General features: G+C 37.8%; 2 protein-coding genes and 1 long non-coding RNA gene across 6 annotated transcripts in view; 2 read left to right on the top strand and 1 right to left on the bottom strand.

The window, feature by feature from the left end:
- Positions 1 to 14,370, top strand: part of Nrx-1 (neurexin 1) — a 381,802-nt gene extending 367,432 nt beyond the window's left edge. For all 4 annotated transcript variants that reach the window (XM_076433098.1, XM_076433096.1, XM_076433095.1 and 1 more), the window contains 2 exons: positions 1,898 to 2,057; positions 4,078 to 14,370. In XM_076433098.1, coding sequence (XP_076289213.1) covers positions 1,898 to 2,057; positions 4,078 to 4,498 — 581 coding nt within the window. In that variant the 3' untranslated portion in view covers positions 4,499 to 14,370. The remainder of the gene's footprint in view (positions 1 to 1,897; positions 2,058 to 4,077) is intronic.
- A 139-nt stretch (positions 14,371 to 14,509) lies between these two features.
- Positions 14,510 to 18,901, top strand: Ints11 (integrator complex subunit 11). Its single transcript, XM_076433101.1, has 5 exons — positions 14,510 to 14,704; positions 15,251 to 15,503; positions 15,566 to 15,988; positions 16,066 to 16,890; positions 16,962 to 18,901. Exons 2-5 carry the CDS (start codon positions 15,255 to 15,257, stop codon positions 17,250 to 17,252), a joined length of 1,788 nt encoding a protein of 595 aa, XP_076289216.1. The 5' UTR covers positions 14,510 to 14,704; positions 15,251 to 15,254; the 3' UTR covers positions 17,253 to 18,901.
- On the bottom strand, positions 16,928 to 22,367 carry LOC143213350 (uncharacterized). Its single transcript, XR_013009955.1, has 4 exons — positions 22,322 to 22,367; positions 20,838 to 20,905; positions 19,348 to 19,367; positions 16,928 to 18,901 (listed from the first exon to the last, which is right to left on the bottom strand). It is a non-coding gene; the product is annotated as an uncharacterized LOC143213350 (long non-coding RNA).
- Between the last annotated feature and the right edge of the window lie 5,462 nt (positions 22,368 to 27,829).

Here is a 27,829-nt window from a genome sequence, read left to right as displayed (position 1 = left end):
ACTGAACAGTCCGTTTGAAATGGCAAAAACGGATATAAATCTCTCTTTGCGTTCCCGTAAAATATTTCTTGCTAAAATTGGCTAGTATTTGTGACGGATGGTTCTATTTGCGATGCATTCAAATATTACCCGCACGTATCAAGACAGATATCCCTGAAGAGACATTTAGTTATTTACGATCGGCTTCCACGAGGTAATGTAGTATTACACGGAATGCAGTTGAGCGCACTGACAGATTCGTTTAAAGAAACATGTCAAATTAAATTTCTTTCGAAGCGATCTTTAAAAATGTAAATTCATAGAACTCGGTCTCATAAAGATCTTCTGTTTCTCATTCGTCTAGTTACTTCGAAAGGGATCCTTAAAAATATTTTCAATTATAAAAGTATTTTCATAAAATAAATGAACTCTTTCGGTCATGGCGTCCTCATATAAGGACATACTAAATAAATTTAGTAATATACTAAACATTTTCAAAGAACTGCTTAGTAAAGCCATGAATTCTTTTTCCAGGAATAAATAATTCGTGACCGGAAGGGTTAATAAAAACAATCATTTTAGAAAGTCTATGTCACTGAAAAATGTATTCCACATATGAAACTAGTGTAAAGTAAAAGGGTTGCTTCTAGTACACTCGTGATTAGAGACATAATGGGGTAGTAAATCCACTGGGGGTGGAAAGGTTTGTGTCTGGTAGTGTCTGGACACTTCACTCGGTGCTATACATACAAACGATCTTCTAAAGCGGTTTCCCTAACTAAAGCGAGTCTTAACTATTTTCAGCATCATTCCAAAAGCTATACAAATTATTCTAAAGGAAAAGAGAATCGTCTCAAGATTCAGTTCAACCATCCCCCTCCCTTTCGTTTCTACTCACAAGTCTTGTCAGGTATTAGAAACCCTTCTAGACTAACCATAACGAACCCTAAGAAGATTAAAGAGCTTCTCGAATTCATCAGCTACAAAATATGTTAAAAGCACTTCAGTCTGATCCTCTAGAATGTCTGAACTGATCATCGTACATCCGTAAGTTTTTCATTTGGCTAAAAAAGAAGCTAAAGAACCTATTAATTATAAAACAATTTTATGTCTATCGTTTGAAATCTTCCTACAAAATGAATACACATTATTCTCAAAGATATGTACGCTCTTCGATTAGAATTCAATCCAACCATTCCCCACCCCTAAATTCTTGAAAAGCCAACATTAACAAGTCTAAAAATATTGAAAGAACTCGAACCCAACAAGTGCAAACAGTTAGTTTCAGGGTCTGGAACTTTTCGAAAACAAATATATAAACTAGCATCAAACACGAATTTAATTATATCTCACCCCTAAATCAAATAATTGAGAATGAAAAAATTGTCGACCCCACCAGCTCGAAAATATATGAAAAACCATCGTCCATAGAATTCGAAGATTTCTGAAAATAATCGTCGGTAGTTCGCGTAGAGGGTGAATGACGCACGGATCAGTCTCGCTGACCCGGTTTCGCGTGTCGGCGAGTAGGAAAGCGTTGAAGCGGAGTCCTGGAAAGCTGTGAACCGTCGTGGATAATAGCGTCGGCGGGGAGGCACAAACGCGCGTGGAAAGAAAGCAATTAAACGGCAGAGAGAGCGTCGCGACGCGACGCGTCGATTCTGTCCGCGTGATTAAACGTACGTCCCTGGAAGTAGGGGCGGCGTGGCGCGGCGCGGTGGCTGGAACCACGGTTTCCTCTCCCTCCCGGTTGTCCTCGCAACGTGGCCTGCCCACGCACGCGTGAATATCTGCCGGCCTACGCACGCGTAAATATTGTCGGGAGCACGTTACTACCCCATCCCCCTTCTGGAGCCAATCGGATACACGTAATTGCACCAGCCGGCTCTCACGCTTCTCCATTCCATTTTCCAAGCAGATTCCAGCTCGGTGACGTACACGACAGCCCGCGAGTACACCACCAGCCACATCAGCACGCAAACGTCTCCAAGCTCGCCGTCGACATCGACCCGGGATATCGTCACCGTCCCCGTCCAGTACAATGTGTCAACCACAGACCTCGAGACCAGCCACACCAGGTGAGTCTGTCATTTTCTCTTGGTCGAACAACTCGCCAAATATTCCACGTACCTGTCCCAAATATTCCCTACGGGGGGGCCAAGGGGCTGTCCCTCGTGCTAACTCGAAGAGGACACGCTGCCTGACGACCCTGTTGATGCACACCAGTTATGTTTTTCCTGACTGTTTTCCTTTCGAACATGTGTTCCTTTCGTTTCTGCTGTTTTATTCGCGACGGAGGCATACGGGTGGATTTTCTTTTCTTGGTAGAGGGTGAGTTTGTGATCCTGATAGCGATATATTATTTTATTCCGTTTTAATTTTGAGGGTTTTATAACGGTGACTTGTTTTTGCGATAGGTGAGTTCGATGGTTATTGGGAAAGGTGATAGCGAGAGATTAATCTGAAAAGTTGACAGTGATTTCTGCTTTAATTCTAAAGGGGTTTGATAGCGACGGCAAATTTTGTTGCAACTGTGGAAACAGGGGCGCAGCTTTTTTTTATTTGTGACAGTTGAGTTGGATGGTTATTGGAAGAGTTTCGTGCTAACATATTGAGAATAAGGAGTTGACAGTGATTTATTCGTCAATTTGAAATGGTGATAAATTCTGTCTCTCGAGATAAAATGGGAGTGAAGCTTTTTTCATAGTTATTTCAGACGTAGAGGGTTGGTATTGACAGATTGACAATCAGAGAGTGACTTCTCCTTCAATTGGATATGTTTACTGGAAGTAAAAAATTTCTATCAAATTTTTTAACAATTGATCCACTCCTGAGTTAATCTTTGCTTTAATAATTGAATGGCTCTGCCGTTTTTCCGAATTTTGCGGTTTGAACAATTTGAGAAAATTGTTCGAATATTTTTCCATAATTTCCGGATACTGATTTATGTTGTCGTTAGTTTGCGGCGTATACGTGCTAAAATTGATGATAAATTATACACGTGTTTGGGGGTTGTGGGTAACCAAACTGTGATTAAGGAGTCAGATTGGTTTTAGTGGTTTGATTAGCTAACCGTTCTAACGGATTCAGCCAGCAAATTCAGGATTGTCAGTTAATCGAAACCTGGTTTACACTTGAGCAATATATTTTCTACACAGCATCGAATTAATTGTAAATTTCACGTCAACTATATCAGAATTAACTCTGTGTAACGAATCTCCCAAACGTTCGTATACGACACAGATACAAGCGTCGTTTCTCTACACATGTATACATACATACATACATGTATATCGAATTAATCTACCTTTGAAAAATTTATATTTAACTCGATTCGATTCGAGTGGTGATCAATTTTTAGCATCCTCAACAAAATTTCCAATAATACCGTTTTAAATATTTCAGTCCTGCTGATACGAGAAATAAAAAATGAATGACCCGATATTTAAATGGATACAGGATACAGTTTCGCGTTTTAAAGCGGGAGCTATTTCTACTTGTGCATAGAAATAACTAATTTTCCGTCTGAGCGTCGCCGACACTTTTCTGTAATTATTAATTGCACGAATTGGAAAACATATGAGAAATATTATTTCGGTAATATACAGTTGGTTCAAAAATTGAAATTATATTACACTTGGTAAAGGTGTATGTATTTGCTTAGACGTGCGCTCTGTCAGAATCGTAATCATATACCACAATCAACCCCTGTCATTATTTATATTATTAAAAAATTATAAATATGTTGATAATTGAAAACTGAGAGATAAAATAGTCACTCTACACTCTACATTATTAAAAAATTGATAGGAGATTATAGAATATCCTTGAGATAGGGGATCCTAGATTTACATCCCATCAGAATCGCAACAATCCACCGTTGTCTACCTTCAACATCCCTTAGATCTCACATGATTTAACAGTTGATACCATACTGCTCATTGAAAAGCGATAGGCAACATAGAAACAGGGATAGGAAGCCTCTCGCTTCCAATCAAAGTCTCAACAATCCATTGCCGTCATCCCTCATCACCTCGCATCTCCCATATTAGACGTGACTCGTCAGGATGCTAACCGACCGCGTTGAAATGATTACAGCACCGTCGTGACGCCCAGGTCGACGACCGTGACCACCCAAACGACCACCACGGAGATGACGGACCCGCCTCCACCGCCTCCGCCTCCGATCTACACGCCGATGCCGACCCCTCCGAAGAACAACAACAACAAGAGGATAACGAGCGAAGCGGCGGAGAACGCTGCGCTGATAATCGGCATAATCGCCGGGGCGTTGATCGCGATCGTGCTGATCATCCTGATTATCCTGAAGTTCAAGAATCGTCCGGAGACCAGCTACAAGGTCGACGAGACGAAGAACTTCTGCCAGGACCCTAACGCCGCGCTGTTAGGCGCGACCGGGTCCGGCCAGGCGTTCAACGGTGCCCTGAAGAACGGCGCCAATGGCAGCAAAGCCAACAAGAAACGCGAACCGATAGACATCAAAGAATGGTACGTGTAGAGGCGACCGTTGTCCTCAAGATTGAGACTGCACGTATGCTTCGGTCTCGTGCCAGGTGTCCACGTGTGCGTTCGAACAGAACGAGTGAGCCTCCTCTAGATTCTTCGTTGGTGCTACGTTGGTTAACAAAAGAAACTTCGGTCAGAGCCTCTTCGGTTGATATTGGAAAGGTGTTCCTTGCGGGTGACTAACCGGTGAACAGTGATCACGGATCGTGAACTCGTTCGGGGATCGGTGAACGTTTCGATAGGGCCCCTCCTTCTAGAGTCTAGAGTCTAGATCACAGGGGTTCGATCTTTAACAGACGACTCGACCGATCTTTAGCAGACGACTGAACACGACAACATATCCGAGTGTCCTTGCGTCGACGACGAACCCGATCGTAACTAGGATCCATCCCGATCGGTATATACTAGACACAGCTGATCCGACACGACGTCAAGACTGATATACCGCGCTGATGACGGAAGAATGTAGAGTTATAAGGTGTCGAGGCTGTAACGATTGTTAACCGTTCGAGTCCTCCGCGGTTCGTTCAACGTTCAGAGAAGAGAGAACGGGGCTGAGCGCCGGCGGAGCTAGCGCATTTCGTTATTCATTTGTTAGGACGACGCTCTTGAACTTATTCCCAGCATCCTCGAGAACGTGGACGAGAAGAGATAGTCGCTGTTTTTTTCAGAACCTTGGAATACGGCACACGACCCGCGATCGTCGTCGAATCAAACTTCTTCCTTGTTGCTATATTGTTAGTTGTGTATTATATTTATTGTATATGAAAGATTTATTATGTACCATAGAACGTTCGCGCGCATGATCCTTCCTTTAGACCACGCCGTCGCGCGGTGGCGAGAAATGACGAAATTCTGGCTGAAAGTCAAAAACAAGCCGCAATTCTTTGGATCTATTTAGTGTAGATGGTTCTTCAGACATCTATACATGTTTTGACAGTTCTCAATTTTTACATTCTTAGCAGTTTTTTGTATTATAATTGTTTTGAGAGTGTTGGAATTTGGAGTTGATGATTCCGTGAAATGAACTTTTGTGACGAACTTGTTAATGTATTTATATCGATCGTTTACGTAGTGCTTTCAGATTCTATTGGCGTTGGTTTCGTGTAGGGTTAAGCCGTTACCAGCTTCTTCAGGTTCTACAAAAATGGCTCTACCGAAAATAGAAGATAATAGTATACTTTGAGTTTATTCGTGTAAATAGTAACTTCCTTAACGTACTTCAGGCTAATTCTTTTTTCTATTGAAGAGGAGAGCTTCCTCCAAATTCTCCACTAATTATCTTTCGCGAGTCTCTGCGGCTTTGAAAGTTAACGCATACAGATTCGTTGACGATCCATTGTGACGCTAACTTTATAGACACGTACCTAAAAATGGATTTATATTGTAGGTAGAATTTCAAGAAATACAGTCATATTTTCTTTAAATTTAGAAAATCTTCGAGAAGAAATTTATGAAATGAAAGTTATTTAATGATTGTACATATTGCAAAATGTATTTCCCTGTTCAAAGAAATATTGTTGAGTGAAATCCTTTGGATTTCGGTAAAAAAGATGAGCTTATTTCGACAGATAATAATAAACTTATGATAGTGTTCAATGTTACCCTTATCGCTTCAACTATTCAGTGTAATTGTTAGCCGACAATTCCATTCAACAAGAATGTCTGATAGGAGGAGTAAGGGTGAACTAACTAATAAAAATTCTTTGATTGAATCTGGACAATTTACCCAAAAATTGAACATATTAACCCGCAATTTATAATTTACGTAAGCTTACCAAAGAACTGTCGTACAAATCCAAAGCAGAAATGTTCCTGGGACTATAATAGACATATGATGCTGATAATCTGTATACATATATGCTGTTGTTGTTAAAATATATTTTACTTCGATGTGTAAAATGTCTGAAAAAGATGCATCCTTGAGATTTTCGCACATCAAGGGGCGAATTTTGGCCAGGATTTCGCGTATTATTCGCCACAGTGCAACAGGCTGAGTAGATGTCGCGTGTCTTGCCGTATTTCAAGGATCGTACTCGCTTCCGGTCGAAACCTTTCTCGTATATGTAATATACATACTTGTATATACTATACAACGCCGACAACGGCGAGAGAGTGTTGGGATTAACGAGGCGCAAGGACGAAAGTATCAATACGAACGATCCTATTTAGCGATTAATGAACTTATTGTTGTATAGAGAAAGAAGATGAAGGAAAAAGTATACACGCAATGTACGCGCGTATGTGCGTACGCGCGAGCATACGGCGAGGAACGTGTACGCCGTACGCAGATACGTCGTACATCAGATATGACATTTATCGATTATGTTATACGTGTAAATTGTTTATTAAAATTATATAGATTTTATTAACGGAAGAGCGTGTGAGCGCGTTTCAGTGTACGTGTGTGTTGCGTGCCTGTGTGTGTACGTGTATATGGGCCCGCGGTTCTTCGTAGTAACGAAGAACAACAATGATCGGTGTGCGATTAACACGCGAGTTGATTTCGCGACAGCATCGCGAGGCACGAGTAAGTTTTTAACCGACTCGGAGGACACTGTCGAGTGGTCGACAACACGGCCGTGTGCACAGACGCTTCTACGAAAGCACAGGATGTAAACAACAGTATTTGCCAAACAAAAAAGGACAAACATATCGGGGACCGTTTGACCGGTGCATAACCCTTTGACGTCCATTCTGAATTCTTTCTACCGAGGATCTCGCGCGTTTTGATCGTTCGTTTCGATCTCGCGTTCGTACTTTCCCCTCGCCCACTTTTTTTACAGTATTTTTCTCCATTATTTTGACGCAATAATCTCTCCCCATTGTGAAATTTTAATAAAGCCCTTTGTCCGCGGCTTCGAAAAACAAAAAGCGAGTAATCGGGACTCGGATGCGGTCGCTGCAAATTCTCGGCTCCAAAGGGTTAATTATACTAGCGCCAAACACCATGTCCCGTTTTTGTTCAGCTCCGGCGAGTCGGACACTCATTGGAAGCTTCTCTGTAAGCTTCGACGAAGTTTTCATCTGCTTGGACGCAGCTTCCAGGAACTTGTTTTTCAAGACTTGTGCCAGCCCTCTGTTTACCTGTGCTAGAACACGTTCCATTCGAAGTTGAGTCGGTGTACATTGTACATAATGAAATCAGGAACACCAAGTACCACTTTCAACATGGAAATTAATTTTTCTATACAATAATCATTTGAATGTCCTCGGTAATCGCATATGATAATAAGAAAAGATCAAGTCCCTATATACAGCATGTAATTTTAAAAGAAGTTCCAAGTTGTAGAGCACAAAGGCAACGACGTAAGTTTGACGATTGAATATAGAAGCTAGGAAGATGGATAATAAATCTAATATACAATGTTAATTTTTCTATAATGATTTGAATGGCCAAGGTAATTGCATAAAATGCTGGCACTAGTCGAGACCGCAATTCTTATTGTTTCAAATCCCTCGGAACCGTTATCATTATTGTAATGATCATTGCGCGATTCCTCGAATTACTCGAGTTCCTACGGGACATTCGTGGAAAGGGCCGGCTCGTCAAAGAACTATTTTTCACAAGCGAAACGTTTTCGAGCTCTCGACGCGTATATCTAGAACGATTAACTCGTCGTTGGAGCCGGTGAAACTCTGTGCGCTCGCGAATGAACGGAAGAGAGGAACAGAGAGAAAGAGAGAAAATGTGGAAATGATAGTCGGGGGAACCATTACCTCGAAAGACAAGAAGAAAAACGTCCGATTGTTGAAAGCTTTTTAATACTTGGCAAAATGTTCGCCGCATGGAGAACCTGCAGTCGGTGCGCCATTTTCTTTGAAACCGGCGTTCGTCGAACCTGGAGACTTGAAACGGTGGATATTTCGCACGGAGATAAAACAGAAGCCATGTTAAAATCAACCATTGTGAATCCATTTTCCCGAATATTTTTCATAAAATGAAAGGTTAGATTTGATCAGAACGATTTCGCAAAGATAAACGAACGAAACGAAGATAATCTTCACTGAATTTGTAAGTCTCGATCTGTTGTTTAAGATTAATATTGGTTACTCACTTTCGACGTAAGCAATGTTTAAAATATTATGCACCGATGATATAAGCTCTTATCGAAAAACAAAAATTAAAAAATTAAATATAGAATTCTAGAATGCTACAAAGCACAAAGCTTGTAATAAGGATAAATAAACGTGAAAGTAAAATACAAAAAGAATTTACGTAAATTCTATCAATCCAAGCTTATACGTTTAAGAAAAGATTAAAAAGTTTTATATTATTTTATTAATTAATATAGTAATGTACGTAAACCACACGTGAGCGGAGGTTTGAATTATACATATGTACATAAGTACATACATATTGTATACAAAGTTATTCTCGAGGGAAAACAACATTTCCGAAACGAATTCAATTTGTAGTACAATATAATATAAGAGAAGTATTTTAACGCATCCTGATCTCTTTATCAAAATTACTAATTCCACGTTGATGTTTCGTTAATACGATATAAGAATTTCAAAATACTTACACTGCCGTTCGAATATTTAAAGCACTTCGCAAACTGCACAAAACTTACTTTTTAAAGACAATTTACGAGATTTCTCTTTAATATATACTATTTTTAAACAAAATAGAAAAGATAGAAGAGATGTTTCTTTAAGAAACTAAGAGTAACACTGTAAACTTTTGTGCGACAGTGTTCGCTCAATCCAATCTTGTTCATAAAACATTGAAATTAAAGATTGAATCTTAAATGACTTCAATCGAGATCTGTAATAATCTATGTGGGAAAATTCCTGGAGTTTGTTTGTTGCATAAAACTGAACAATACCATTTGCTATTTATACTGTGTTCATTTGAAAGAATGTTTGAAGGTTATTGAGTGGGCGTGGTTTCATTGCTCTCGCTCTCAAGAGAGCCACACAAAGTGCCCCACAGGGCAGTTCATGCTCTTTCCTGCCATAAAAGAACAATTTCAAGAGAAATACAATTGAAATAGCAGTTGTCGTTCAGTTTCGTACGAATAAAAATTCCAGGAGCTCCTCAAGTCGAATATATATAATTCATGAAGAAAATGATTATTTCTGGCTTTCTTCGTGGAATGAATTCCACGATATTCGAAAGGTTCGAGGAACACCGATCGAAGGCGTTCCACTGCAAACAAGTTCTTCGTTCGCAGCGTTCTCGAGGCAACTTTGAAACTTCGTCTTCGATTCCTATCCGATTTACTTCTCCCTTATTAATTTAGGAAAGTCTAGTTCCCGCTGACGAGTGTGCTCGTTAGGTTCGTTATCGTTACAATTCGCGTTCCAACATCGAACCGTGCGCCCTCGCCAACTCTCCGTAGGTGTCTTGTTACGACGATCGATCCCCCTTTCTTCAATTAGCATTTAAAACGTCGACCAGCCCCCTTCCGCGAGCAATATAATTGGCTGCAACCGAACGCGCGGACCCTTTAACCCTTTGGAGCAGCGCAAAGCTGCTGTTTCTTTCTTTTTTAGATTTTTAACGAGACGATTTTTATCATTATTCACGGCCGACTCTGAGCTCCTGGATTGAATCGATTTTTCGATCATTAGCTCGACCTCGATCTTACACTCCTTTTCGTGTTGTACACTTTGCATCGAGAAATTATGTTTAAAACTTTAAAGAAACACAAACTGAAAGAAAGCAATTGAACATTTTGAAGGAGCTGAAAAGGAGAAATAGAAATTGTTGTGTTCAAACGATTGCAAGAAAAATCTTGAGTAATTTAGTGTTTCATGAAATCAGAATAAAAGTGTTGACGGTAGCACAATTTTTCTAGTCCTAAGATTTATTTTGAATTTGCATGGAAATTTTTTTGTTTTGATTGAAAGAAAACAATTTATATGTGGTGTAGCGACAAAATGTATTAGCGGGCAAAACGATGATTGAAACGAGAGATTTCCGGGCCGATAGGAAAGTGTTAATGTGTGTTGAGGAGAAGAGTCTTATCCAAGGTGCGAACGTGGTCTTCGACAGGTGACAATGCCGGGGTACTGGCTCTCAGGGAAGCACAATAACCACGTTTCAACTCTGAACGATGTATCTAACTCTAACCTAACCGATCACAGCCCCCAAACAAACGCATATCACAGAAAGAATAATTCTTGTTCGACAGAACCGAATCCCTAGCGTTGCGTCGTGCGGACCTATGTCGGTATTTTTAAGATTTATCCGGATCAACCGTTGATTTTTCCTCTCTTTTACGAATATTATTCGACTCGAAACGCTCTCGTATCCAAATAAATACTCCGCGCGAGCCGATAAGGGATATCATTTTCAGTATAGCGCTTTGCTTGTGTGTACAAAATTTCTCGAAACGCGACAAACACACACACACGACCATTTTCAGATAAATCTCGAACGAAAAATGAACAAACCAGAGAACCGAAACACACAAGGTAACGAGAAGAAAAATTGTACAATTCTTTCGGAAAGATATACATACATATATCGAAACTCTTTTTATATCTTATGTCGCACAAGAGCTTGACGGATCCACGTGTAGCACGACCTTTGCCGATAAATGCAACAGCCGCCGGTTGACGATGGCCTTTGGCCGCTTACTTCGATTTTCTTTTTCTCCTTGTTCGATTGTCGATCATTTTGTAATTCCGAGACTTCGTCGACAGAAGCCGATCGCTTTTCACCACACACGACGCTTCTTCAATGGCACAATATAAACTCTCTTGAAACGAAACGGAAAAAAATGAAAAAAGTAAAAACTCTCTCGACTTTGCTGGACTTGCAAATCTTCACCTTCGAGATCATTCGTAGGCTATAAAACGATAAGTCGATGTGGATTTTGTAATATTTACGTGGCTACAGTTGAGCGGGCAGTCTTAACGATATCATCGATAACCGACGACACGATCCACGATCCACGGAGAGCATCAGAGGATCGACGAGGGAAGATTCTCGATCGCGAGTCTCCTCTCTTGGACAACATTTGTGCGATTGCGATCCGAAAACCATTGACGAAACGACAAAACGGAAATTCGACATCGTCCACATTACGCGAAATTCACAGAAACAATCCCGGTATTTTCGTATTAACAATCGGAACGTTTTGGAACTTTTTGGAAACCTTTAAACTTCGTATTAATCGTCCATATCCTTCCGTGTCTAAACTGAAAATAAATCCAACGATGGGAACAGTTCATTCAACAACAGTTTCATTCATTCTTCAACTCATTTCGATGATTCAGAAAAAGATTTGCCATTTCATTTGACAATGATGAGTGACGTGTTTCAGGAGGGTAACAGGAACAATTCTCATTAATACGAAAATACTAAATAAAGATATCAACAAGGAAAGTATGAAATTCTTTTTTGAGTCGTTGTACACAACCTACAATTATTCCCCCTTCTTTCTTAAGGAAACAGATTCTCTATTTCTAACTCCACCATTATGTGCCATGATATGGCTGCCGATTGCCATACGTGTTTGCCACCCCTCGAGAAACGCAAACGAGCCATTCCGCGCTGAACGAATCACTTTTTCGAGGATCTCGAGAATCTCGAGGAATTTGAGGAAATTCGACAGTGACATGGTCCATGCAAACTTAGGGGAGGTTTATTCTAGCCATATTTTTTCGACTCAATCAGCTGTTTCAGCCGCAAATTGCGAAATAAACTTGATTCGACCACGTCGAGAGCCTCTGCGAGTAAAATCCTGGAAATAAGAGTGAATTTTGGGGATAAATGGATTCCAACGTTTCGCATGGACCGAGTCAAAGTTCAATGTCCCCAGAATATTCAAGATCTCGAAAGTCCGCAAAGTGATCCGCTAACGTGGAATGACTCGGACATATTGTTATCACTGCCCTCTAAACTCTCTATCTGCATATCCTTCGATGTACTGACGACTAATGTTTATACTAAACTAGTTAACTTCTAATAAGATATCTTACCGATGCAAAATGTTACTCTAATTAAACTTAAACGCATTAAACCTTGAAGCTAAGTGTGTCACGGGTAGGATCATACCTAAGCATAACTATTAATGCGTAGTGCGCGGTAAACCGAAGAAGAGAACGTAAACGAGGAACATGATGAGAGAAAGTGGCTGACGGCGGTATGAGAGAATGGCTGCGAGAATGAGTGGTCGTGTTATTTATAAGTGTATGCGGAATAAAAATGGTAATAAATGAGAGACAGAGAATGGAAAGAAGAAGAGGAGAACAGAGGAGAACAGCGAGAGACCGTGTGTGCGACGAGCATTGTGAACCGGAAAGTCGTTAGATGGTAGGCAGACACGAAAACAGAAAAGGATAAAAAAATAAGCTCACACAACTGTATCTAGAGTCGCTATAGCTAGATGGAATTATATTTTACATTGTACAGTCTATACGTATGGATGCACTATATGAACCTAGATAGTGAAAAATACGTTCGCGAAACGACGAACACGCAAACGCGAGAAACACTGACAACGTTGGCCGATGGTCGATGAATATTTGCAGAAACCCTAGGATCGACGGCGATCGCAAATATTTTTCTTGTTTAACACGCTGATTCACGCGCACGTGCGTGTAAAGTAGAATTCGAACATGCGAAAGTCGTTGCGATCCTATTCGAACAGGAACGTATACTTATACGACACAGATTTGGGCAATATTTAATGCAATGAACGATTACAATTGACATGTTTCATTAGAAATTGCAATTAACGATGAAATTTTTCATGTAACCGATGCTGGTGTAATCAAGTAGGTATTTGGAATATTAATTATTGGAATTTAAATATTAATCAAGATAATGCATTTTATAAAAATAATTAAATTAAAAATAATACAAAACATTCAATTTCTTTTGGTTCACACCATAGTCGCATTCATGCCGATTAATATACTTCTCCATTTTTCTTGTGGTAACAGTCAAAACATACTCTATAAATATATACAACTCCCGTAGTTTTGATTATTTTTACTTGAGAAAAATAACTTATGTATTCCAAATATCCATAAATACGTGTGCAAAATCTTAATGCTAAAGGTTCCATAGTTCTTCTGAAAAAAATTCGTAAAGATTGACGTGAAAACCGCCTCAAAAGCACACCATCTTCAGTCGATCGCCGATTTTTCGGTTTAATTATCTTTAACACACGTTTGACAATTAATCTTACCAATGGATCGAATCAGTTGGCAATTGGCGATTGAAAGATGGTCGTTTATCAATGCCCATCTCTGTGCGTATGCAACAACATGTGCGTTCTCTCACGTTGAGAGAGGAGCGTCAGTAGGTTGGCGCAGCTCGAGTCAGCTGTTTCGTTTACGGAAAGTCGACGCGAATAATTAACGAGCGCAGTATAATTACGAGCATAGCGTACAATGGTGCATATAGATTTTTTACACGTCATGGCGACGCCTCTTGTGCCGTTCCGTTAGTATTTTCCGGTTCGTACCGCGCGGATCTACGACGCCGCACGATCCCACGCAGTCAGCAAACATTTTTCTTTTCATTTCGCGCAGCGACGAAAACGTATTTCACAGGACACGGGGTGAAATGCAGTGAAATGGGCGAGAGTAACAAGTGAATCGTACATTTAAGGGGCAAAAGAGAGAGAGAGAACGAAAGAACGCGAGAAAATGAGAGAATGTGTGTGCGAGAAAGAGAGAGAAAGACAGCTAGGGAAGACGAAGCACGACGAGGATACCTTTTACAACTTAAAAAATCAAAGCAACTCGCGCGCGCGCACGTGAGTGATTAATATACATAATACGGTGCGTGCACAGAGACGCATTACGAGAGATCTCTTGAAAACTCGGAGACATGTAAATACATAGAGATAATGCCATAACTACGAAATTATATGAATAAAGTATTGAAAATGTGAACCAGACTGTGTTGCTATCTTTTCTCGCCGATTCAAATAAAGGAGGGGTTTGTTCAGCCTTCACATAATCTATTGATTTACTGATAAAAGGAAGATACATACTTCGATCCCGGAACGGCGCTGTTGAACTTTTTGAATTTAAAGATAATCTACTGTGTGGCGTGTGGTTGGATATCATCTCGTTCTACATATATCTCGTTTTAAAGATTTTTCATCGAGAGCTGTATATATAAAGTATAAAAAAATAAATCTCGTTTCTCGACGTTACAGAATCGTGTGGTATTCCGTTACTTATCTACTTGAATAAAGTATAATTATACGTCGCCCGACAAAAGGTGAGTAGAAACTGTTTATTAGAATTCATAATATTTTTGTTTATGCAATTTTAAATCCACCTTAAGCTCGGTATTGTGGACAGAGGTTATGTTTACTATCGAACATAACCTATTTACTCAGGAAATATTAGATTAGTAAAATAAGACTGCGCTAATAAACATTCTCATAGTGACAGTTTTTAATAAAACGATCTATTACACAAATCGTCGATACAGTGAAAATATTTATTGTATATATATGTAGATTAATCGCACTCGCTGTCAATTTAGCTTGCTCCCAATTGAATCTTCAAGAATAAAACCTTTTTACGAAAGATAATATTATTTCGACCGTGTTGTGAACCGAGTATTTTGCATTACTTTACAAAAATGTGTCTATCCAAATTTTTAGCCATCTTTGCTATAATATATATCGAAAGAAATAAATTTGTTGAATAACTCCTCACAAATGCATCTTTACAATCTCGCTGATCATAAATAAAAAAATTAGAACTCATCATTTTGATGCGTTCCATAAATCTAGTGGTAAATTGTAATATCATTTAGCAAAATGCCGGACATCAAAGTCACTCCTTTAGGAGCTGGTCAGGATGTCGGTAGAAGCTGCATCCTTGTGACAATAGGTGGAAAAAATATTATGTTGGACTGCGGCATGCACATGGGCTTCAACGACGAAAGACGGTTTCCAGATTTCTCGTATATAGTCCCAGAAGGTTCGGCAACCAACTACATTGATTGCGTCATCATTTCACACTTTCATTTGGACCATTGCGGTGCTCTGCCATACTTCACAGAAATGGTAATGCGAATGAAATAAATTATGCCGACATATTGAATTCTGAAACATGCTCTTGCTTACAGGTAGGTTACACTGGTCCAATTTATATGACACACCCTACAAAGGCCATCGCACCTATATTACTCGAGGATATGAGGAAAGTTGCTGTAGAACGTAAAGGAGAGAGCAATTTTTTCACCTCGCAAATGATTAAAGATTGCATGAAGAAAGTAATCGCTGTTACGTTGCACCAGTCTGTCATGGTTGACCCGGAGTTAGAAATAAAAGCGTACTATGCAGGACACGTACTCGGTGCTGCAATGTTTTGGGTTCGTGTTGGCTCCCAATCGTTTGTATACACTGGGGATTACAACATGACTCCCGATAGACACTTAGGGGCTGCGTGGATAGATAAGTGCAGGCCAGATTTATTAATATCGGAATCAACGTATGCAACAACCATCAGAGATTCTAAAAGATGCAGGGAAAGAGACTTTTTAAAAAAGGTGTGCTCCGATCGTTAGTTACGTACACCGAGCACACATTAAATATTATATCTAACTTTATAAAATTGTTCTTATAGGTTCACGAATGTATAGACAGAGGTGGAAAAGTATTAATACCTGTATTTGCTCTTGGACGTGCTCAAGAGCTTTGTATATTGTTAGAAACCTATTGGGAAAGAATGAACTTAAAAGTTCCCGTGTACTTTGCTCTAGGATTAACAGAGAAGGCAAACAATTATTATAAGATGTTTATCACGTGGACTAATCAGAAGATTAAGAAAACATTCGTACAAAGGAACATGTTTGACTTCAAGCATATAAAACCATTTGACAAAGCCTACATTGATAATCCTGGCGCGATGGTAGTATTCGCTACTCCAGGTATGTTGCATGCTGGCTTGTCTTTACAAATTTTCAAAAAATGGGCCCCAAATGAAGCAAACATGGTGATTATGCCCGGCTTCTGCGTGCAAGGAACAATTGGCCACAAAGTTTTAAACGGTTCTAGAAGAATCGAGTTCGAAAATCGACAGATAGTCGAGATCAAAATGTCCGTGGAATACATGTCTTTTTCTGCACATGCTGATGCAAAAGGAATCATGCAGTTGATACAATATTGCGAGCCGAAGAACGTTATGCTGGTACACGGGGAATTTGCTAAAATGGAGTTCTTGAAAGAAAAGATTAAACAAGAGTTTGGAATTAATTGTTATAATCCTGCGAACGGAGAAACGTGGGTTGTAACAACCGTTTCTAAAGTTCCGGTTGACGCTTCTTTAGCGTTGTTGAAAGCAGAAGCGAAAAGGTATTCTGCGTTGCCACCGGACCCTAAACGACGAAGATTATTGCACAGTGTTTTAATGTTGCGCGAGGATGGAGCGTGCCTTGTAGACGCGGATGAGGTATGCATTGTATTTTATTTAAGACACACATCGAAGATTTTTTCATGTCGAATATTACTTTTTTATTGTAGGTAACAAAAGCAGCTGGCATAATGAAACATGTAGTACGATTTACGTCTACTGTGCAAGTAAGGGACCCCGGTCCAGCACATTCCACAACTTTGAAATTGTTACAGCCTTTGAAAGAACGATTATCAGGCTGGACAGTTCAGTTAACCGATGGATCGATATCCGTTGAATCCGTTTTAGTGAAAGTAGAAGGCGATGACGATGATCAAAAGAGCGTGTACGTTTCGTGGACAAATCAAGACGAAGATTTAGGTAGTTATATTTTAGGATTTTTGCAAACGATGTTGAATTAAATAAAACTACAATATTCGTATACATTAAGAATGTACATTTCAAGAAAATTTTTTGTAATCTGTGATACCACCGTAACGAATAAATTATTTTTTAAGAACAACAAGTGGATTATATTTCAACATTCTCATTTTTATAACTTTTACTCATATATTTCTTTCATTTATATTACAGTAACTACATAAACATACGAATACAAAAGTAAATTGCAGTCGCATTTTAACTTTTGGATCGCGAGTGAATTAAATATGAGTAAAAATATAAACACCAAAAAACGTTTCTATAATTATCTCCTCGTTTATTATATTGCCAAAGAAAACAAAAGTAATTGTATAAAAGATTTAAATATTAATGACCATAGTATTTGATTCTGAAGTAGTGATTAAATAAATTATAATTGATTGTACATATACAAGTTGTTGCTTGAGAACTCGCTTAATATTCAACGTCAAATAAAACAAACATTTCATTAACTATATTTCTATTCTTCTATATGTAAAGTACAAATAAGTACGGTGTGTAACTAAACATACGCGATTCTGTAAAATAAATGAAACAATTGTAATTTACGAAACAAATATTTAATATATTGTAAATAGAGTATTTTGAATTATCTAGTCGATAGTTCGTAATGCATGAATATCATAAAAATTATAATTCCTTTAAGAATAAACTAACATAAAATCTCTAATAAACGCTCTTTGAAATGCCCAATTATATTGTATATATATATATGTGTGTGTATATATATATATATATATGTATAATTCGCTCTATTTGATTTATTTTAATAGATCTGGACCTGTTCTTTCGTAATCCCCAAACAGACTTTACTATGTCTTTGCAGTAGATGTGCACGAGTAGTCTTCCATCATGATTTTGTAAACGCAATATAGTTCCCAGTAACTTTAAAAAATCCCTTTTAAAAGCCACCTACAAAAACATACTACACTGTTTCTTTAATACAGGTGAACACACGATCATGCTTTTTTATTGCACATAAATTCATCAACGATTTCAGCTTTGTATACAAATGCTTTAACAGTATGAAAATCATTTAAAAATCTGGTGTTTGCTACTCACGGGAGAAACGACTACACAAAAGTGTACATTCTCTCCGAATTCGATTGAGTATCGTGCGTTTCTTTTAATTGTACATATACTTTCTCTTCTCAATGATCCGATATATTAATGTTTCTTAAATAAAACACTATAAAGACGCTAAGAATAGTTATAAACATCTCAACATATTTCATAAAACAAAAAAGTAATATGTAAACAATAAAAATTGCCTTGCTGCAATTTACAATGCATGATTTTTTTATCATTCTTATTAAGGTATGCCTATCTGTGTTTATTTAGTTTCCATAGCCACAAGATAAACATCAGAATCAACATTTCTCACTTCGTTAACTACAAGATTTCATTATTTATATTTTTTTCCATATAATAAAATATGTTATTCTTTTTATAAGAAACGTTATTCATATTGTTATCATTATATTAGTCTTCTCAGTAGCAAAGTTTACCACTCATGTTTTATACAACATGGGAGCATATGCAATTACGATTGTATTTCCTTTCTGAATAACCCGCTTTCGCACTGTGTTAACCCAGTTTGTTCTTTGAAGTTATTTTTCCCTGGACCACCCTGAAAAATTCATTAACGATATTCATTATTGCGATCAACGTTATAAGGTGGAAGCTGCATAATTAAAAACAAACATTTTTTGACCCTTTTATGCTTGTTCCAACAAATTTATTTCTCTCAGTTTATTAATTTCATTTAATTAATTAATTTCATTAATGCAGTATAATATTTATTGAATTTTACAAGTAGCAAATTTATTTGAAATGCATTTGTTGGAAGAGAAAGTTTCATCTAATTTTTTGCATGCTGATTTGTATTGAATTAGCAAAAAATTCACTGTGAATTATAATCAATGAATAAATTAGCCCACAAAATGGGCTAAACACAAAAATGTAGAAGAAAAATTTATAAAATTGATAACTGAAAATGTCCCCCTCGATAAAATTGCGTTTGCACAAAACTAGATGCTTTCCGTAATATTTAAATACAACACATGCAATACATACGTCACTCAAACGTTTGTTTGCTAAAACGAAAATAACAAGTAACGTAAGTGGACACCTACATGTATAGAATAGTTTAAATACAGTATATTTTCATTGTATAAATGTCAAATGATCGAGTGTTTTATAAGTCTTTTATGAACATAGCAAAATCTAACCAATTCTGCAAATATTGCCATTTGGAATTTCACTTTCAACTGAAAAATTGTTAGCCACATAAATTTATAGAAACAATATGTATACGCATAGATACAATTCACATTTAAGTACGTAGTATTTTAGCAAATTGCAAAGAACTATGGTGTGTGATGTACACGTGAGCTGATTTTACTACAAAATTGATAAAACTATAGAACACATATATACATATATAAATTGATTAACATTTAATCCAACTACATGCCACTTGTAAATACAATTGATGTTAATGCTTGTATGAATACAGTTACAATAAAGAACATAGCAAGTAAGATGAATCTACCACAAAATATGGATACTACTTAAACAATATTGAGTAATACGACAACGAAATAATAACGTACAGACTCAGAGTTATTACAAAGAATTGTTATTATGCTACATTTATTTATCGAAAATTTATACAAGAACAAGAATTTTGCTTATTATAATATTTGCCAGTCCTTATATACTATAAAAACTAACAAATAATAATTCATAGTGTAAATTGTAAAAAATTAATTTAGAATATTTTGCATTTAGAAAATAGCTGATTCGTTCTTACTAGATAAAAATAAAATTCATTGTAATACTGAGCCCAAGTAACGAAAAAATAAACATATATCACATTTTAATAACTATTGTAGATATAAGTGAAGTGCGGCTATATGGTAATCGAGTCAATAATATGTTTTTCCCTCTTTCAGAACTTTGAAGTTTACCTTCCTCTTTTTCTTGTGCTTTTAATGCTGCTGGCTCATCAATGGAATCCAGCTAGCCTGAGTGTGTTGTTATCTGTCATGCGACAAGATTTCGAGGAGTATTTTGTAGAAAGGGGGCTGTTGTCAATTTTCTCGTTGAGAATGAACCAAATTGACAGACTTGGTTATCGAACTATTTGCGAACTCTGTATTCTTGAGAAGAGTATTTTCTAATGCAGCTATCAGAGTCTGTGCTGCTAGCGGTGGCTGCATTTCAGATATTATTATTATTTTATCTCTCTGTACGTCACAGCACGCAACGACAATTTGTCAAATTTGTACAGTCAAAGACGATAGAAAAATTTGTGAAATCGTCATTCGAGAAATGGTTTGAAAAACGCAAAATGATGAACGACAATTGGTATTGCTGATACATATGATCTTTTGATAAAAACTTTATGTTCTTATACATTATTGAAACAATTCACATATTTTACTTAGTGTATTTCAAAATAATATATGTTCAATAAAAAATTTCTTCGTGCTTACAAAAGTGACAATTAAACAAATGATATTACATCGGTACGGAAACTGCAAGAAGGAGATTTTACTTACAATAAATAAATAGACGTGTTGCATTTCGAATTGTTACTTTTCCAAACACGAAGCCATGTATAAAATACCTATAAAATGGCAATATTAGTTGTTAATAAATAACATCAGAAACTAATTCCTGTGTAAATACATGAGTAGAAATTTATGGAAATCTTCTAATCGTATCAAATAAACAGATATCGTTTGAATGTGGCATTAGCGAAACAACCCGCATCCACATCGATCATGGCAATACGATGACATTAAATGCAAAAATAAAGCAAAGCATAGAAACAATTATACCACATCCAGATCTGCATTTATTAGAAAAACTGACAAATATTATAAACAGACATGGAATTTCAAAGTAAAGATCATTTGAACTTTTCTGCTGCTAATATTGACAAAGTAAAGTTTAACTGTATTTAATACTGTTATTATGCATTCCCCATTAATTCACTAATTTGATTATATTAACACACATGTAACAAACATAATGAATTTCTAATAGATATTACTTCGTAAAAGAAATTTAATTCATTTCTCAATTCAGATCTAAATACATTCTAAATTTCAATTAGAAGTTTAATTGGCTTTCACGAAATAATATCTACCCCGACGGCACACCGGCTCGGTTTCAGCCTGGCCCCTGTGCACAAAAGGGCGCGTTTTCCGCCTGCCGAGGGCTCGAGCCCAGGGCCTGCCGGCCGGGCTAGGATTCAGCCGATTTGCAAGATTGCAAGGGTGCGGGATTCGCGTTCTCATTGCGTGATAATACAAACACGGGTTTTTTCAGTAGTCAAAAACGCCAAATAAAGGTCAATCTAGGCAGCAATCGCCCTCAAAGGTCTTATTTATTAACTTATTATACTTTTGTCGGTAACAAGGGAGACTGCTACGCATTTGCAAAGTACTGCCACATTGATGCGACCCGCCCTGTGTCGCGCATGCGCGAGAAAAGTTGGGCCCAATCGAAGCACTGATTGGCCACATTAGTGTGATACCGTGCTGCCCTCTCAAAAACAGGCTGAATCCCAGCCCGGCCGTCAGGCTCTGGGCTCGAGCCCCCGGCAGGTGAAAATCGCGCCCTTTTGTGCACAGGGGCCAGGCTAAATCGTCCTGATTTGGTCTCAACGCTGAGCCAAGCATTGCGTTAGCCCGTAACGTGTCGGGCTGGGGCTCGGCTAGCTGGGTCCGGCGGTGGGCTCGGGCAGACTGTGCTGTCGGGGTATGTATGCGGTTGTTATCATACAATTGATTGCGTACAGTGAAATTATGGTGAAATACAGATTTCTTTTGTTAGTCATTATTCATGAAAATTGATTATGATTATCGTATTTTGTTAATGTTTTGCAGCATTGCCGTAGATTCTTATAATTTCGAATTATAGCTCTAATGTTTCTCATTACAGCTATAATAGAAACTTTATAGACTTTTATAGAAAAGGCACTGGATAAAAATCAATTAGGACACTTATAAAACGTTCGAAGGCAATGTATACTAACCTCGGAATTAGAACACTCGGATGACGGTGGTCCATTCGACATTTACTGTTCGGAACTGGCGCAATCTCCACTACCTGCAGTCTAGAACGGAAGTATAATACATTAATAATATTTCTTCGTTTTTTTAATTTTTCAATAGTACACGAATATTCTTTATACCTTCAGTTGTATCACTTCCTCTTGAAGTTGTGCAACCAAAGAACGTAACTTAGTTACTTCCGCATCTAGCGTTGCCCTTTTATGACATTCTGATTGCAGTTCTACCGATAAACGTTCTTTCTCCTACAATCAGAACAATTTAAAATAACAGTTTTAATTTATTTCACATTCTCTTATAAAATAATTTCATTTAAAAAATTATTTACCTCCTGCAGCTTTTCTAACGCTACTAAATCGCGAGTATTTCCTCCACTCAAAATTGATTGTGGTGTAGATCTAAGAGCCAATAAGTCGGCATTGGCTTGTTCTTTACGAGATTCAGCATCTTTTAACCTGGCCTCCCATTCTTTTACCTTCTCTAGTAACTGCAAAAACATAAACTGATTTATGAAGTATCTATAAAACGTATTATCTTAGTTAACACTATGTTTACGAAACCCGTCAAAATCCCGACGGGTTATAATATTTTGAATTTACGATTATTGAGATTGTAAAGAAATTGCTAAAACATTGGATAGATAAAATAGTCTTCAGCGCTCCGTAAAAATAGTGTTAATTTAAACGTAAAAGATCATGTACCTCAATCCTAAGATCAGCAATCTCGGATTCTTTTTGTCGAAGTTGAGATTCCCACCTTGATTCTTCCGACTCTACGTGACTTTGGAGCTTATTTAGCATGCCTTCCTGCAAGCGAAAGAAATAATGCCAAACACAAGTCTGTAATCGACGGAACAGCACTACAATTGCACATTGTATATTGTACTTACAGTGGCTACGATAATTTCCTTGTAATGCGTAACCATATCCTGCAAGCTTTTATTTTGCTTCTCCAAATCTGAATGAGTATTATTGTCCACGTTTTTATTCTTCAATTCACCCAACACCGAGTGTACTTTTTCTTCGAAAACTCTGAGCCATTGATCGTGCGACTTTTCGGATACTTTTATTTCCGGGAATATCCTCATCAAGAAAGCTTTTGTTAATTCTTCTTGCTCAAGTTTCAATTTTTGTCCAGCCACCTGATAATAAACAAACCATGAATATTTTCTTACACTTCGTTAAATATATTAACACTAGGTTTACAGAACCCGTCGAAACGATCCATGAGGAATTATCCAACAAATTTATTTCCTTGAGCATATATATTATAAAAGAAATGGGGCTAAGAATTTCGATAGACACATTCTTGTTATTTTTGTAACGCAAATATAAAATAACCACTTTCAGTGCTCCATAAACCTAGTTGTAAATATATCAATTTCGGTACATAAATTTCTAATGTCGTTTCAAGATTATCATCTGTTGAGTTTAGTGCAAGTATTGTCGATCACAAAAACGGGGAAGGGATTGAAACGAATTTGGAAGGAACGGACTAAACTAGATAAAATGGGGACTTACATCAAAGTTTTGTATTTTGGATTTAACACGCGACTCGGCAGCAGAAAGAGCATTCATCACTTTCCAGTTTTTCTCACGCAACTCCTGCTTCAATCGTGAAAAAATTGTCAGTATATTATAGCTCGATAGCTATTTCTTTACGTAAAAAAAGAGAGGAAATGCTTAGGTGCTAATATTTTAGACTTAAAATATAAAAATAGGTTGGCAAAGTGATGGAAGCGATTACAGTTAATTTGAATTATATAGGTACATGTGTGTGTGGACAGATCGTTCTCACTGATTATGAATCCCTTAAGTGTCGATTCTTTTTACGGATACATCGTCACTTACATTATTCTTGGTTCTTTGAGCTTCCAAATTATCATTCAAACGGGCAACACGATTACGTTGATGGTTCACGTCACTTTGTAACACGTCGATTTGCGCATTCGATTGAGAGAGTTCCGCTTCCTTATTCGTTAATTCTGTCTTTAAGGCATTCAGTTGACTCTCCTTTTGGGCCAACCTTACGAAAAACCCTCGTTAAAAACATACTGCAAACAAGAAACTATAAACTTTACGATTGTATACATACAGATTAGTATGATCTGCAAGCTGTGCGTTCTTTTGAACATTATCATCGATTCCATTTTCCTTGTCTTCTGTAACCGGTCGCTCAGTGGCCGCTGTTAATTTCGTCGACAATGATTCATTCTCCTCTTGCAATTGTTTCAGTTGTTTTTGCAGGTCCGTGACATTCACCAACTAAAAAATATATAACGTTTATATTCTCGTCAGATAAATGCAATGAAAATTTCTATCTGCGTTATAAGAACAGTACCTGCATAGAAAGTCTATCATTCTCCTCTTGTAATCGTGTAATCTGCAACTGCGTGTCACTGAATTTATTCTCGCTGCTCTGCAACCGATTCAATTCAACCTTCAACATTTTCATTTCATTCGCCGTGTCATTCGCAGGCGCGAGCTCTGCGCGTGCATTTTCTAATTCGGCTTGCTTCTGTTTCAGATCCTCCTTCAACGTCTGTATTTCAGTCTGACAGCACGACAGACTTTTCGCCGTGTACTCATATTCACTTTCCACGGTGTTCAATTTCGTCTGTTCGACTTCTAATCGCAGCTCCAGATCTGCTACATACTCCGCGTAATGTTTCAACTCGCCTCGCAAATTGCTAAGCTCGTCTTGCGATTCCTTCGCTTCCTCTTCCTTATTCGCGAGCGCTATTTTAAGAGCTGTAATCTCGGCTGCTTCCGATTTTGCTTCATTCATGGAGACTGACAATTCTGACTTTAGCTTGACCAGTTCGGCTTGGGCTTTATTTAATTCAGCTTTCAACGCGGAACCATCGTTCGCCTCTGTCTTTGCGGCATTCAATTCTGATTGGAGCGAGTTCACCTGTTTCTGGAGCTCTTGCTCGTGACGATGCGCGCTTTTTAGTCTGTGATCCAACTCGGTTTGAGCGCAGTGAGCCTCCTGTATAAATAAATATATTTTAGTCGATCGACTTGATCCTTCAATGACAGAAACAAGTGGGCCATTACGTGCGACATCGCACTTTCCGAAGTACTGCCTCGGATTTTCTTCAAAATTCGATAGGTCGTAGTATTTAATGATATACATGTGAATGAACGTATCTGAAAGGATTTCACGTGAAACGACCAAAATGCTATAATTTCCCTTACCTCAAGTTGTCTAGCGACATCTTTGAAATGTTGCAGCTGTCCTTCCGAGTGCATCAACTGGCCTTGCATCAGCCCTAATTGCTGTCGTAACATGTCTATCTCGGCCGTGCTGCTCTCGCAGGTCACTTGCAATTCACTTTGCAATTCCTGTACTTCGACGTGCTTCTGGGCTATCTGTGTTTTCAACGCATTCTCATTTTCACGCATCTGCGCGAACTGAACCTCCATTTGCTTCCTCTGCGTTATCAGTTCCTGCTGCAGATGTCCTTGTGTCTGTCCCTGGTCTTCTTGCATCTTATGAATTATCGCAGCGTTGTCGTTCACTTTAGTTTGCAGTTGCTCGATCTGTCGAGTGAACCCTTGCTTTTCAGCAGCATGGCTTTCCAGGATGTGCTGCATACGCGTATGCAACGTTTGAGTCTCCGTCACCTTGGCGTTCAGCGCTTCCTCCAGTTGTCTCACGCTAGCTGACAATCTAGACCTCTCTGAATTCAGCTCAGTTCGCAATTCTTTTAGCTTATTTTGGAAAGCAATATTAGCTTCGTGTTCGTCGGCAAGAGCCTTCTCCTTTTCGGCTAATTGCTTCTTCAATTTAATAACAGGATCCGCGCGACCTTCTGTCCACTCCGAATGCTCAGATGGGTTGTCCAGCTGTTTATTCAGAAGTTGATCGATTAGAATTTGAATTTCGGAACGGCTGAGTTCAGCTTTCTGGACCAGAGGCATCAAGAGAGATACATTAACAGCATCTTTGTCTCCTCCTAAGATATAAAGACACGTTTAAGTTATTCATAACAATATTCATATTACCATAGTTAATAAGATTGTCTATTATTTTACTACCATATATTTTATTGTCAATTCAATTGTAACGCCATTATAACAATTATTAGTAGACTGCAGATCTTTAAAATCAAAATTGTCTGCACCAATTATTAATAGAAGCTAAATAAAAAGTTCTTCCTTTCTTTAAGAATTTCAAGAGGTTGCAAATAGTGCGTCGAGGCTCCTAAATTCTCGTAATGTTTTTCTTGTTCTAATTTGCACCATCTCATTTTTATCGTAAATGTAATGTAAATAAAAAACTATTATAAAAAAGTTATGTATTTGGTAGATAATGTACAAAGAGTGTCTAGCACTTGTCTTCATAAGGGAATAACCTTGACAGTATGGTCATTGACCTGTAAGGAGGGAAGGGGAACCGATCCTACCTCAGCCACATTCCATAGCACAACCAAAGAATCTGCTTTGCTGTACTTAAGGTACATTCTTTGCAAAACATGTTCGATTAATTTAAAAGAAAAGACTATCATAAACTATTGAAATATTTAAATTATCTGTATAATCAAACTTAATTAAATTTCTATTATTCTTATAACAAATACATACTTCTATGTAATAATTTAATATAAAACATGATTTTAGCTAACTTACCAATTTGAGCTAGGATATCATTCTTCTTCTTTGTCTTTTTAGATTCTTTATTCGGAGCTTGTGTAATTGGTGCAGATTCCTTGACCGCTTCTTTTGCATCTTTAACAGGCGTTTCTTTATGTTCCTTTGTTTCTTTCGGAACATCTTTGTTAACAGGTGGTTGGGCATTAGCATTTACAACTGCATCTTTTTTCTCTTCTTTCTTCTCCTCCTTCGCTTCCTTATTCTCATCCTTCTTTTTCACGGAATCTTTCACATTTTTCTTTGTCTTTGTTGGAGTTTCCTTGGGAGATTTATTTACAATCGCTTCAGACTGATTCAGTTGTTGCAAATTTTCCTTCTGTTTGGTAAACGAACATCGAAACATGCGTTTTTGTAACAAGTGTTGAAATTATACAGAGACACTTGTAATAAGTAGTTTTTAATAAAATTACATGTAAATATACAACACAAAACTAAACGAGAAATAAAATGGTAAGATACCTACATATAAAACTAAAAGTGTTAGAGAAAAGAAAATAAATTTGCAACCATAACGTACAAAATTGTTTACTCCCAATTACTTGAATGAATTAGAGCACCTACTACTAGTTTACAAAGATTTAGGACAGATTAAAAATTTGAAAAATCCCTTGGTTATTATTATATAAGCGTTAATACTACTTAATGTGGTTTCTGTATGTATTATAGAAGCAGCAGCCAATGAAAAATATGAGAAGCGAATGAAACGCGGATGAAGTAAAATATTCTACCAAAAGCAGTTCACTCACACTGTGACTCCGTATGAGTTCGAGGTCGTCCTTTGGATGAATGAGGTCAAAATGATTAGCCTCTGCC

This window comes from Lasioglossum baleicum, chromosome 11 (genome assembly GCF_051020765.1).
Source record: "Lasioglossum baleicum chromosome 11, iyLasBale1, whole genome shotgun sequence".
NCBI classification, from domain to species: domain Eukaryota; kingdom Metazoa; phylum Arthropoda; class Insecta; order Hymenoptera; family Halictidae; genus Lasioglossum; species Lasioglossum baleicum.
Note: the sequence above shows the minus strand (reverse complement) of the source record. Positions and strands in the feature narration are given on the sequence as shown.

Coding starts and splice junctions, on each gene's coding strand:
- Ints11 (XM_076433101.1), top strand. CDS start 15,255: ATGCCGGACATCAAAGTCACTCCTTTAGGAGCTGGTCAGGATGTCGGT. Junction 15,989..16,065: donor AAAGAGACTTTTTAAAAAAG/GTGTGCTCCGAT, acceptor TTGTTCTTATAG/GTTCACGAATGTATAGACAG. Junction 16,891..16,961: donor GCCTTGTAGACGCGGATGAG/GTATGCATTGTA, acceptor TTTTTATTGTAG/GTAACAAAAGCAGCTGGCAT.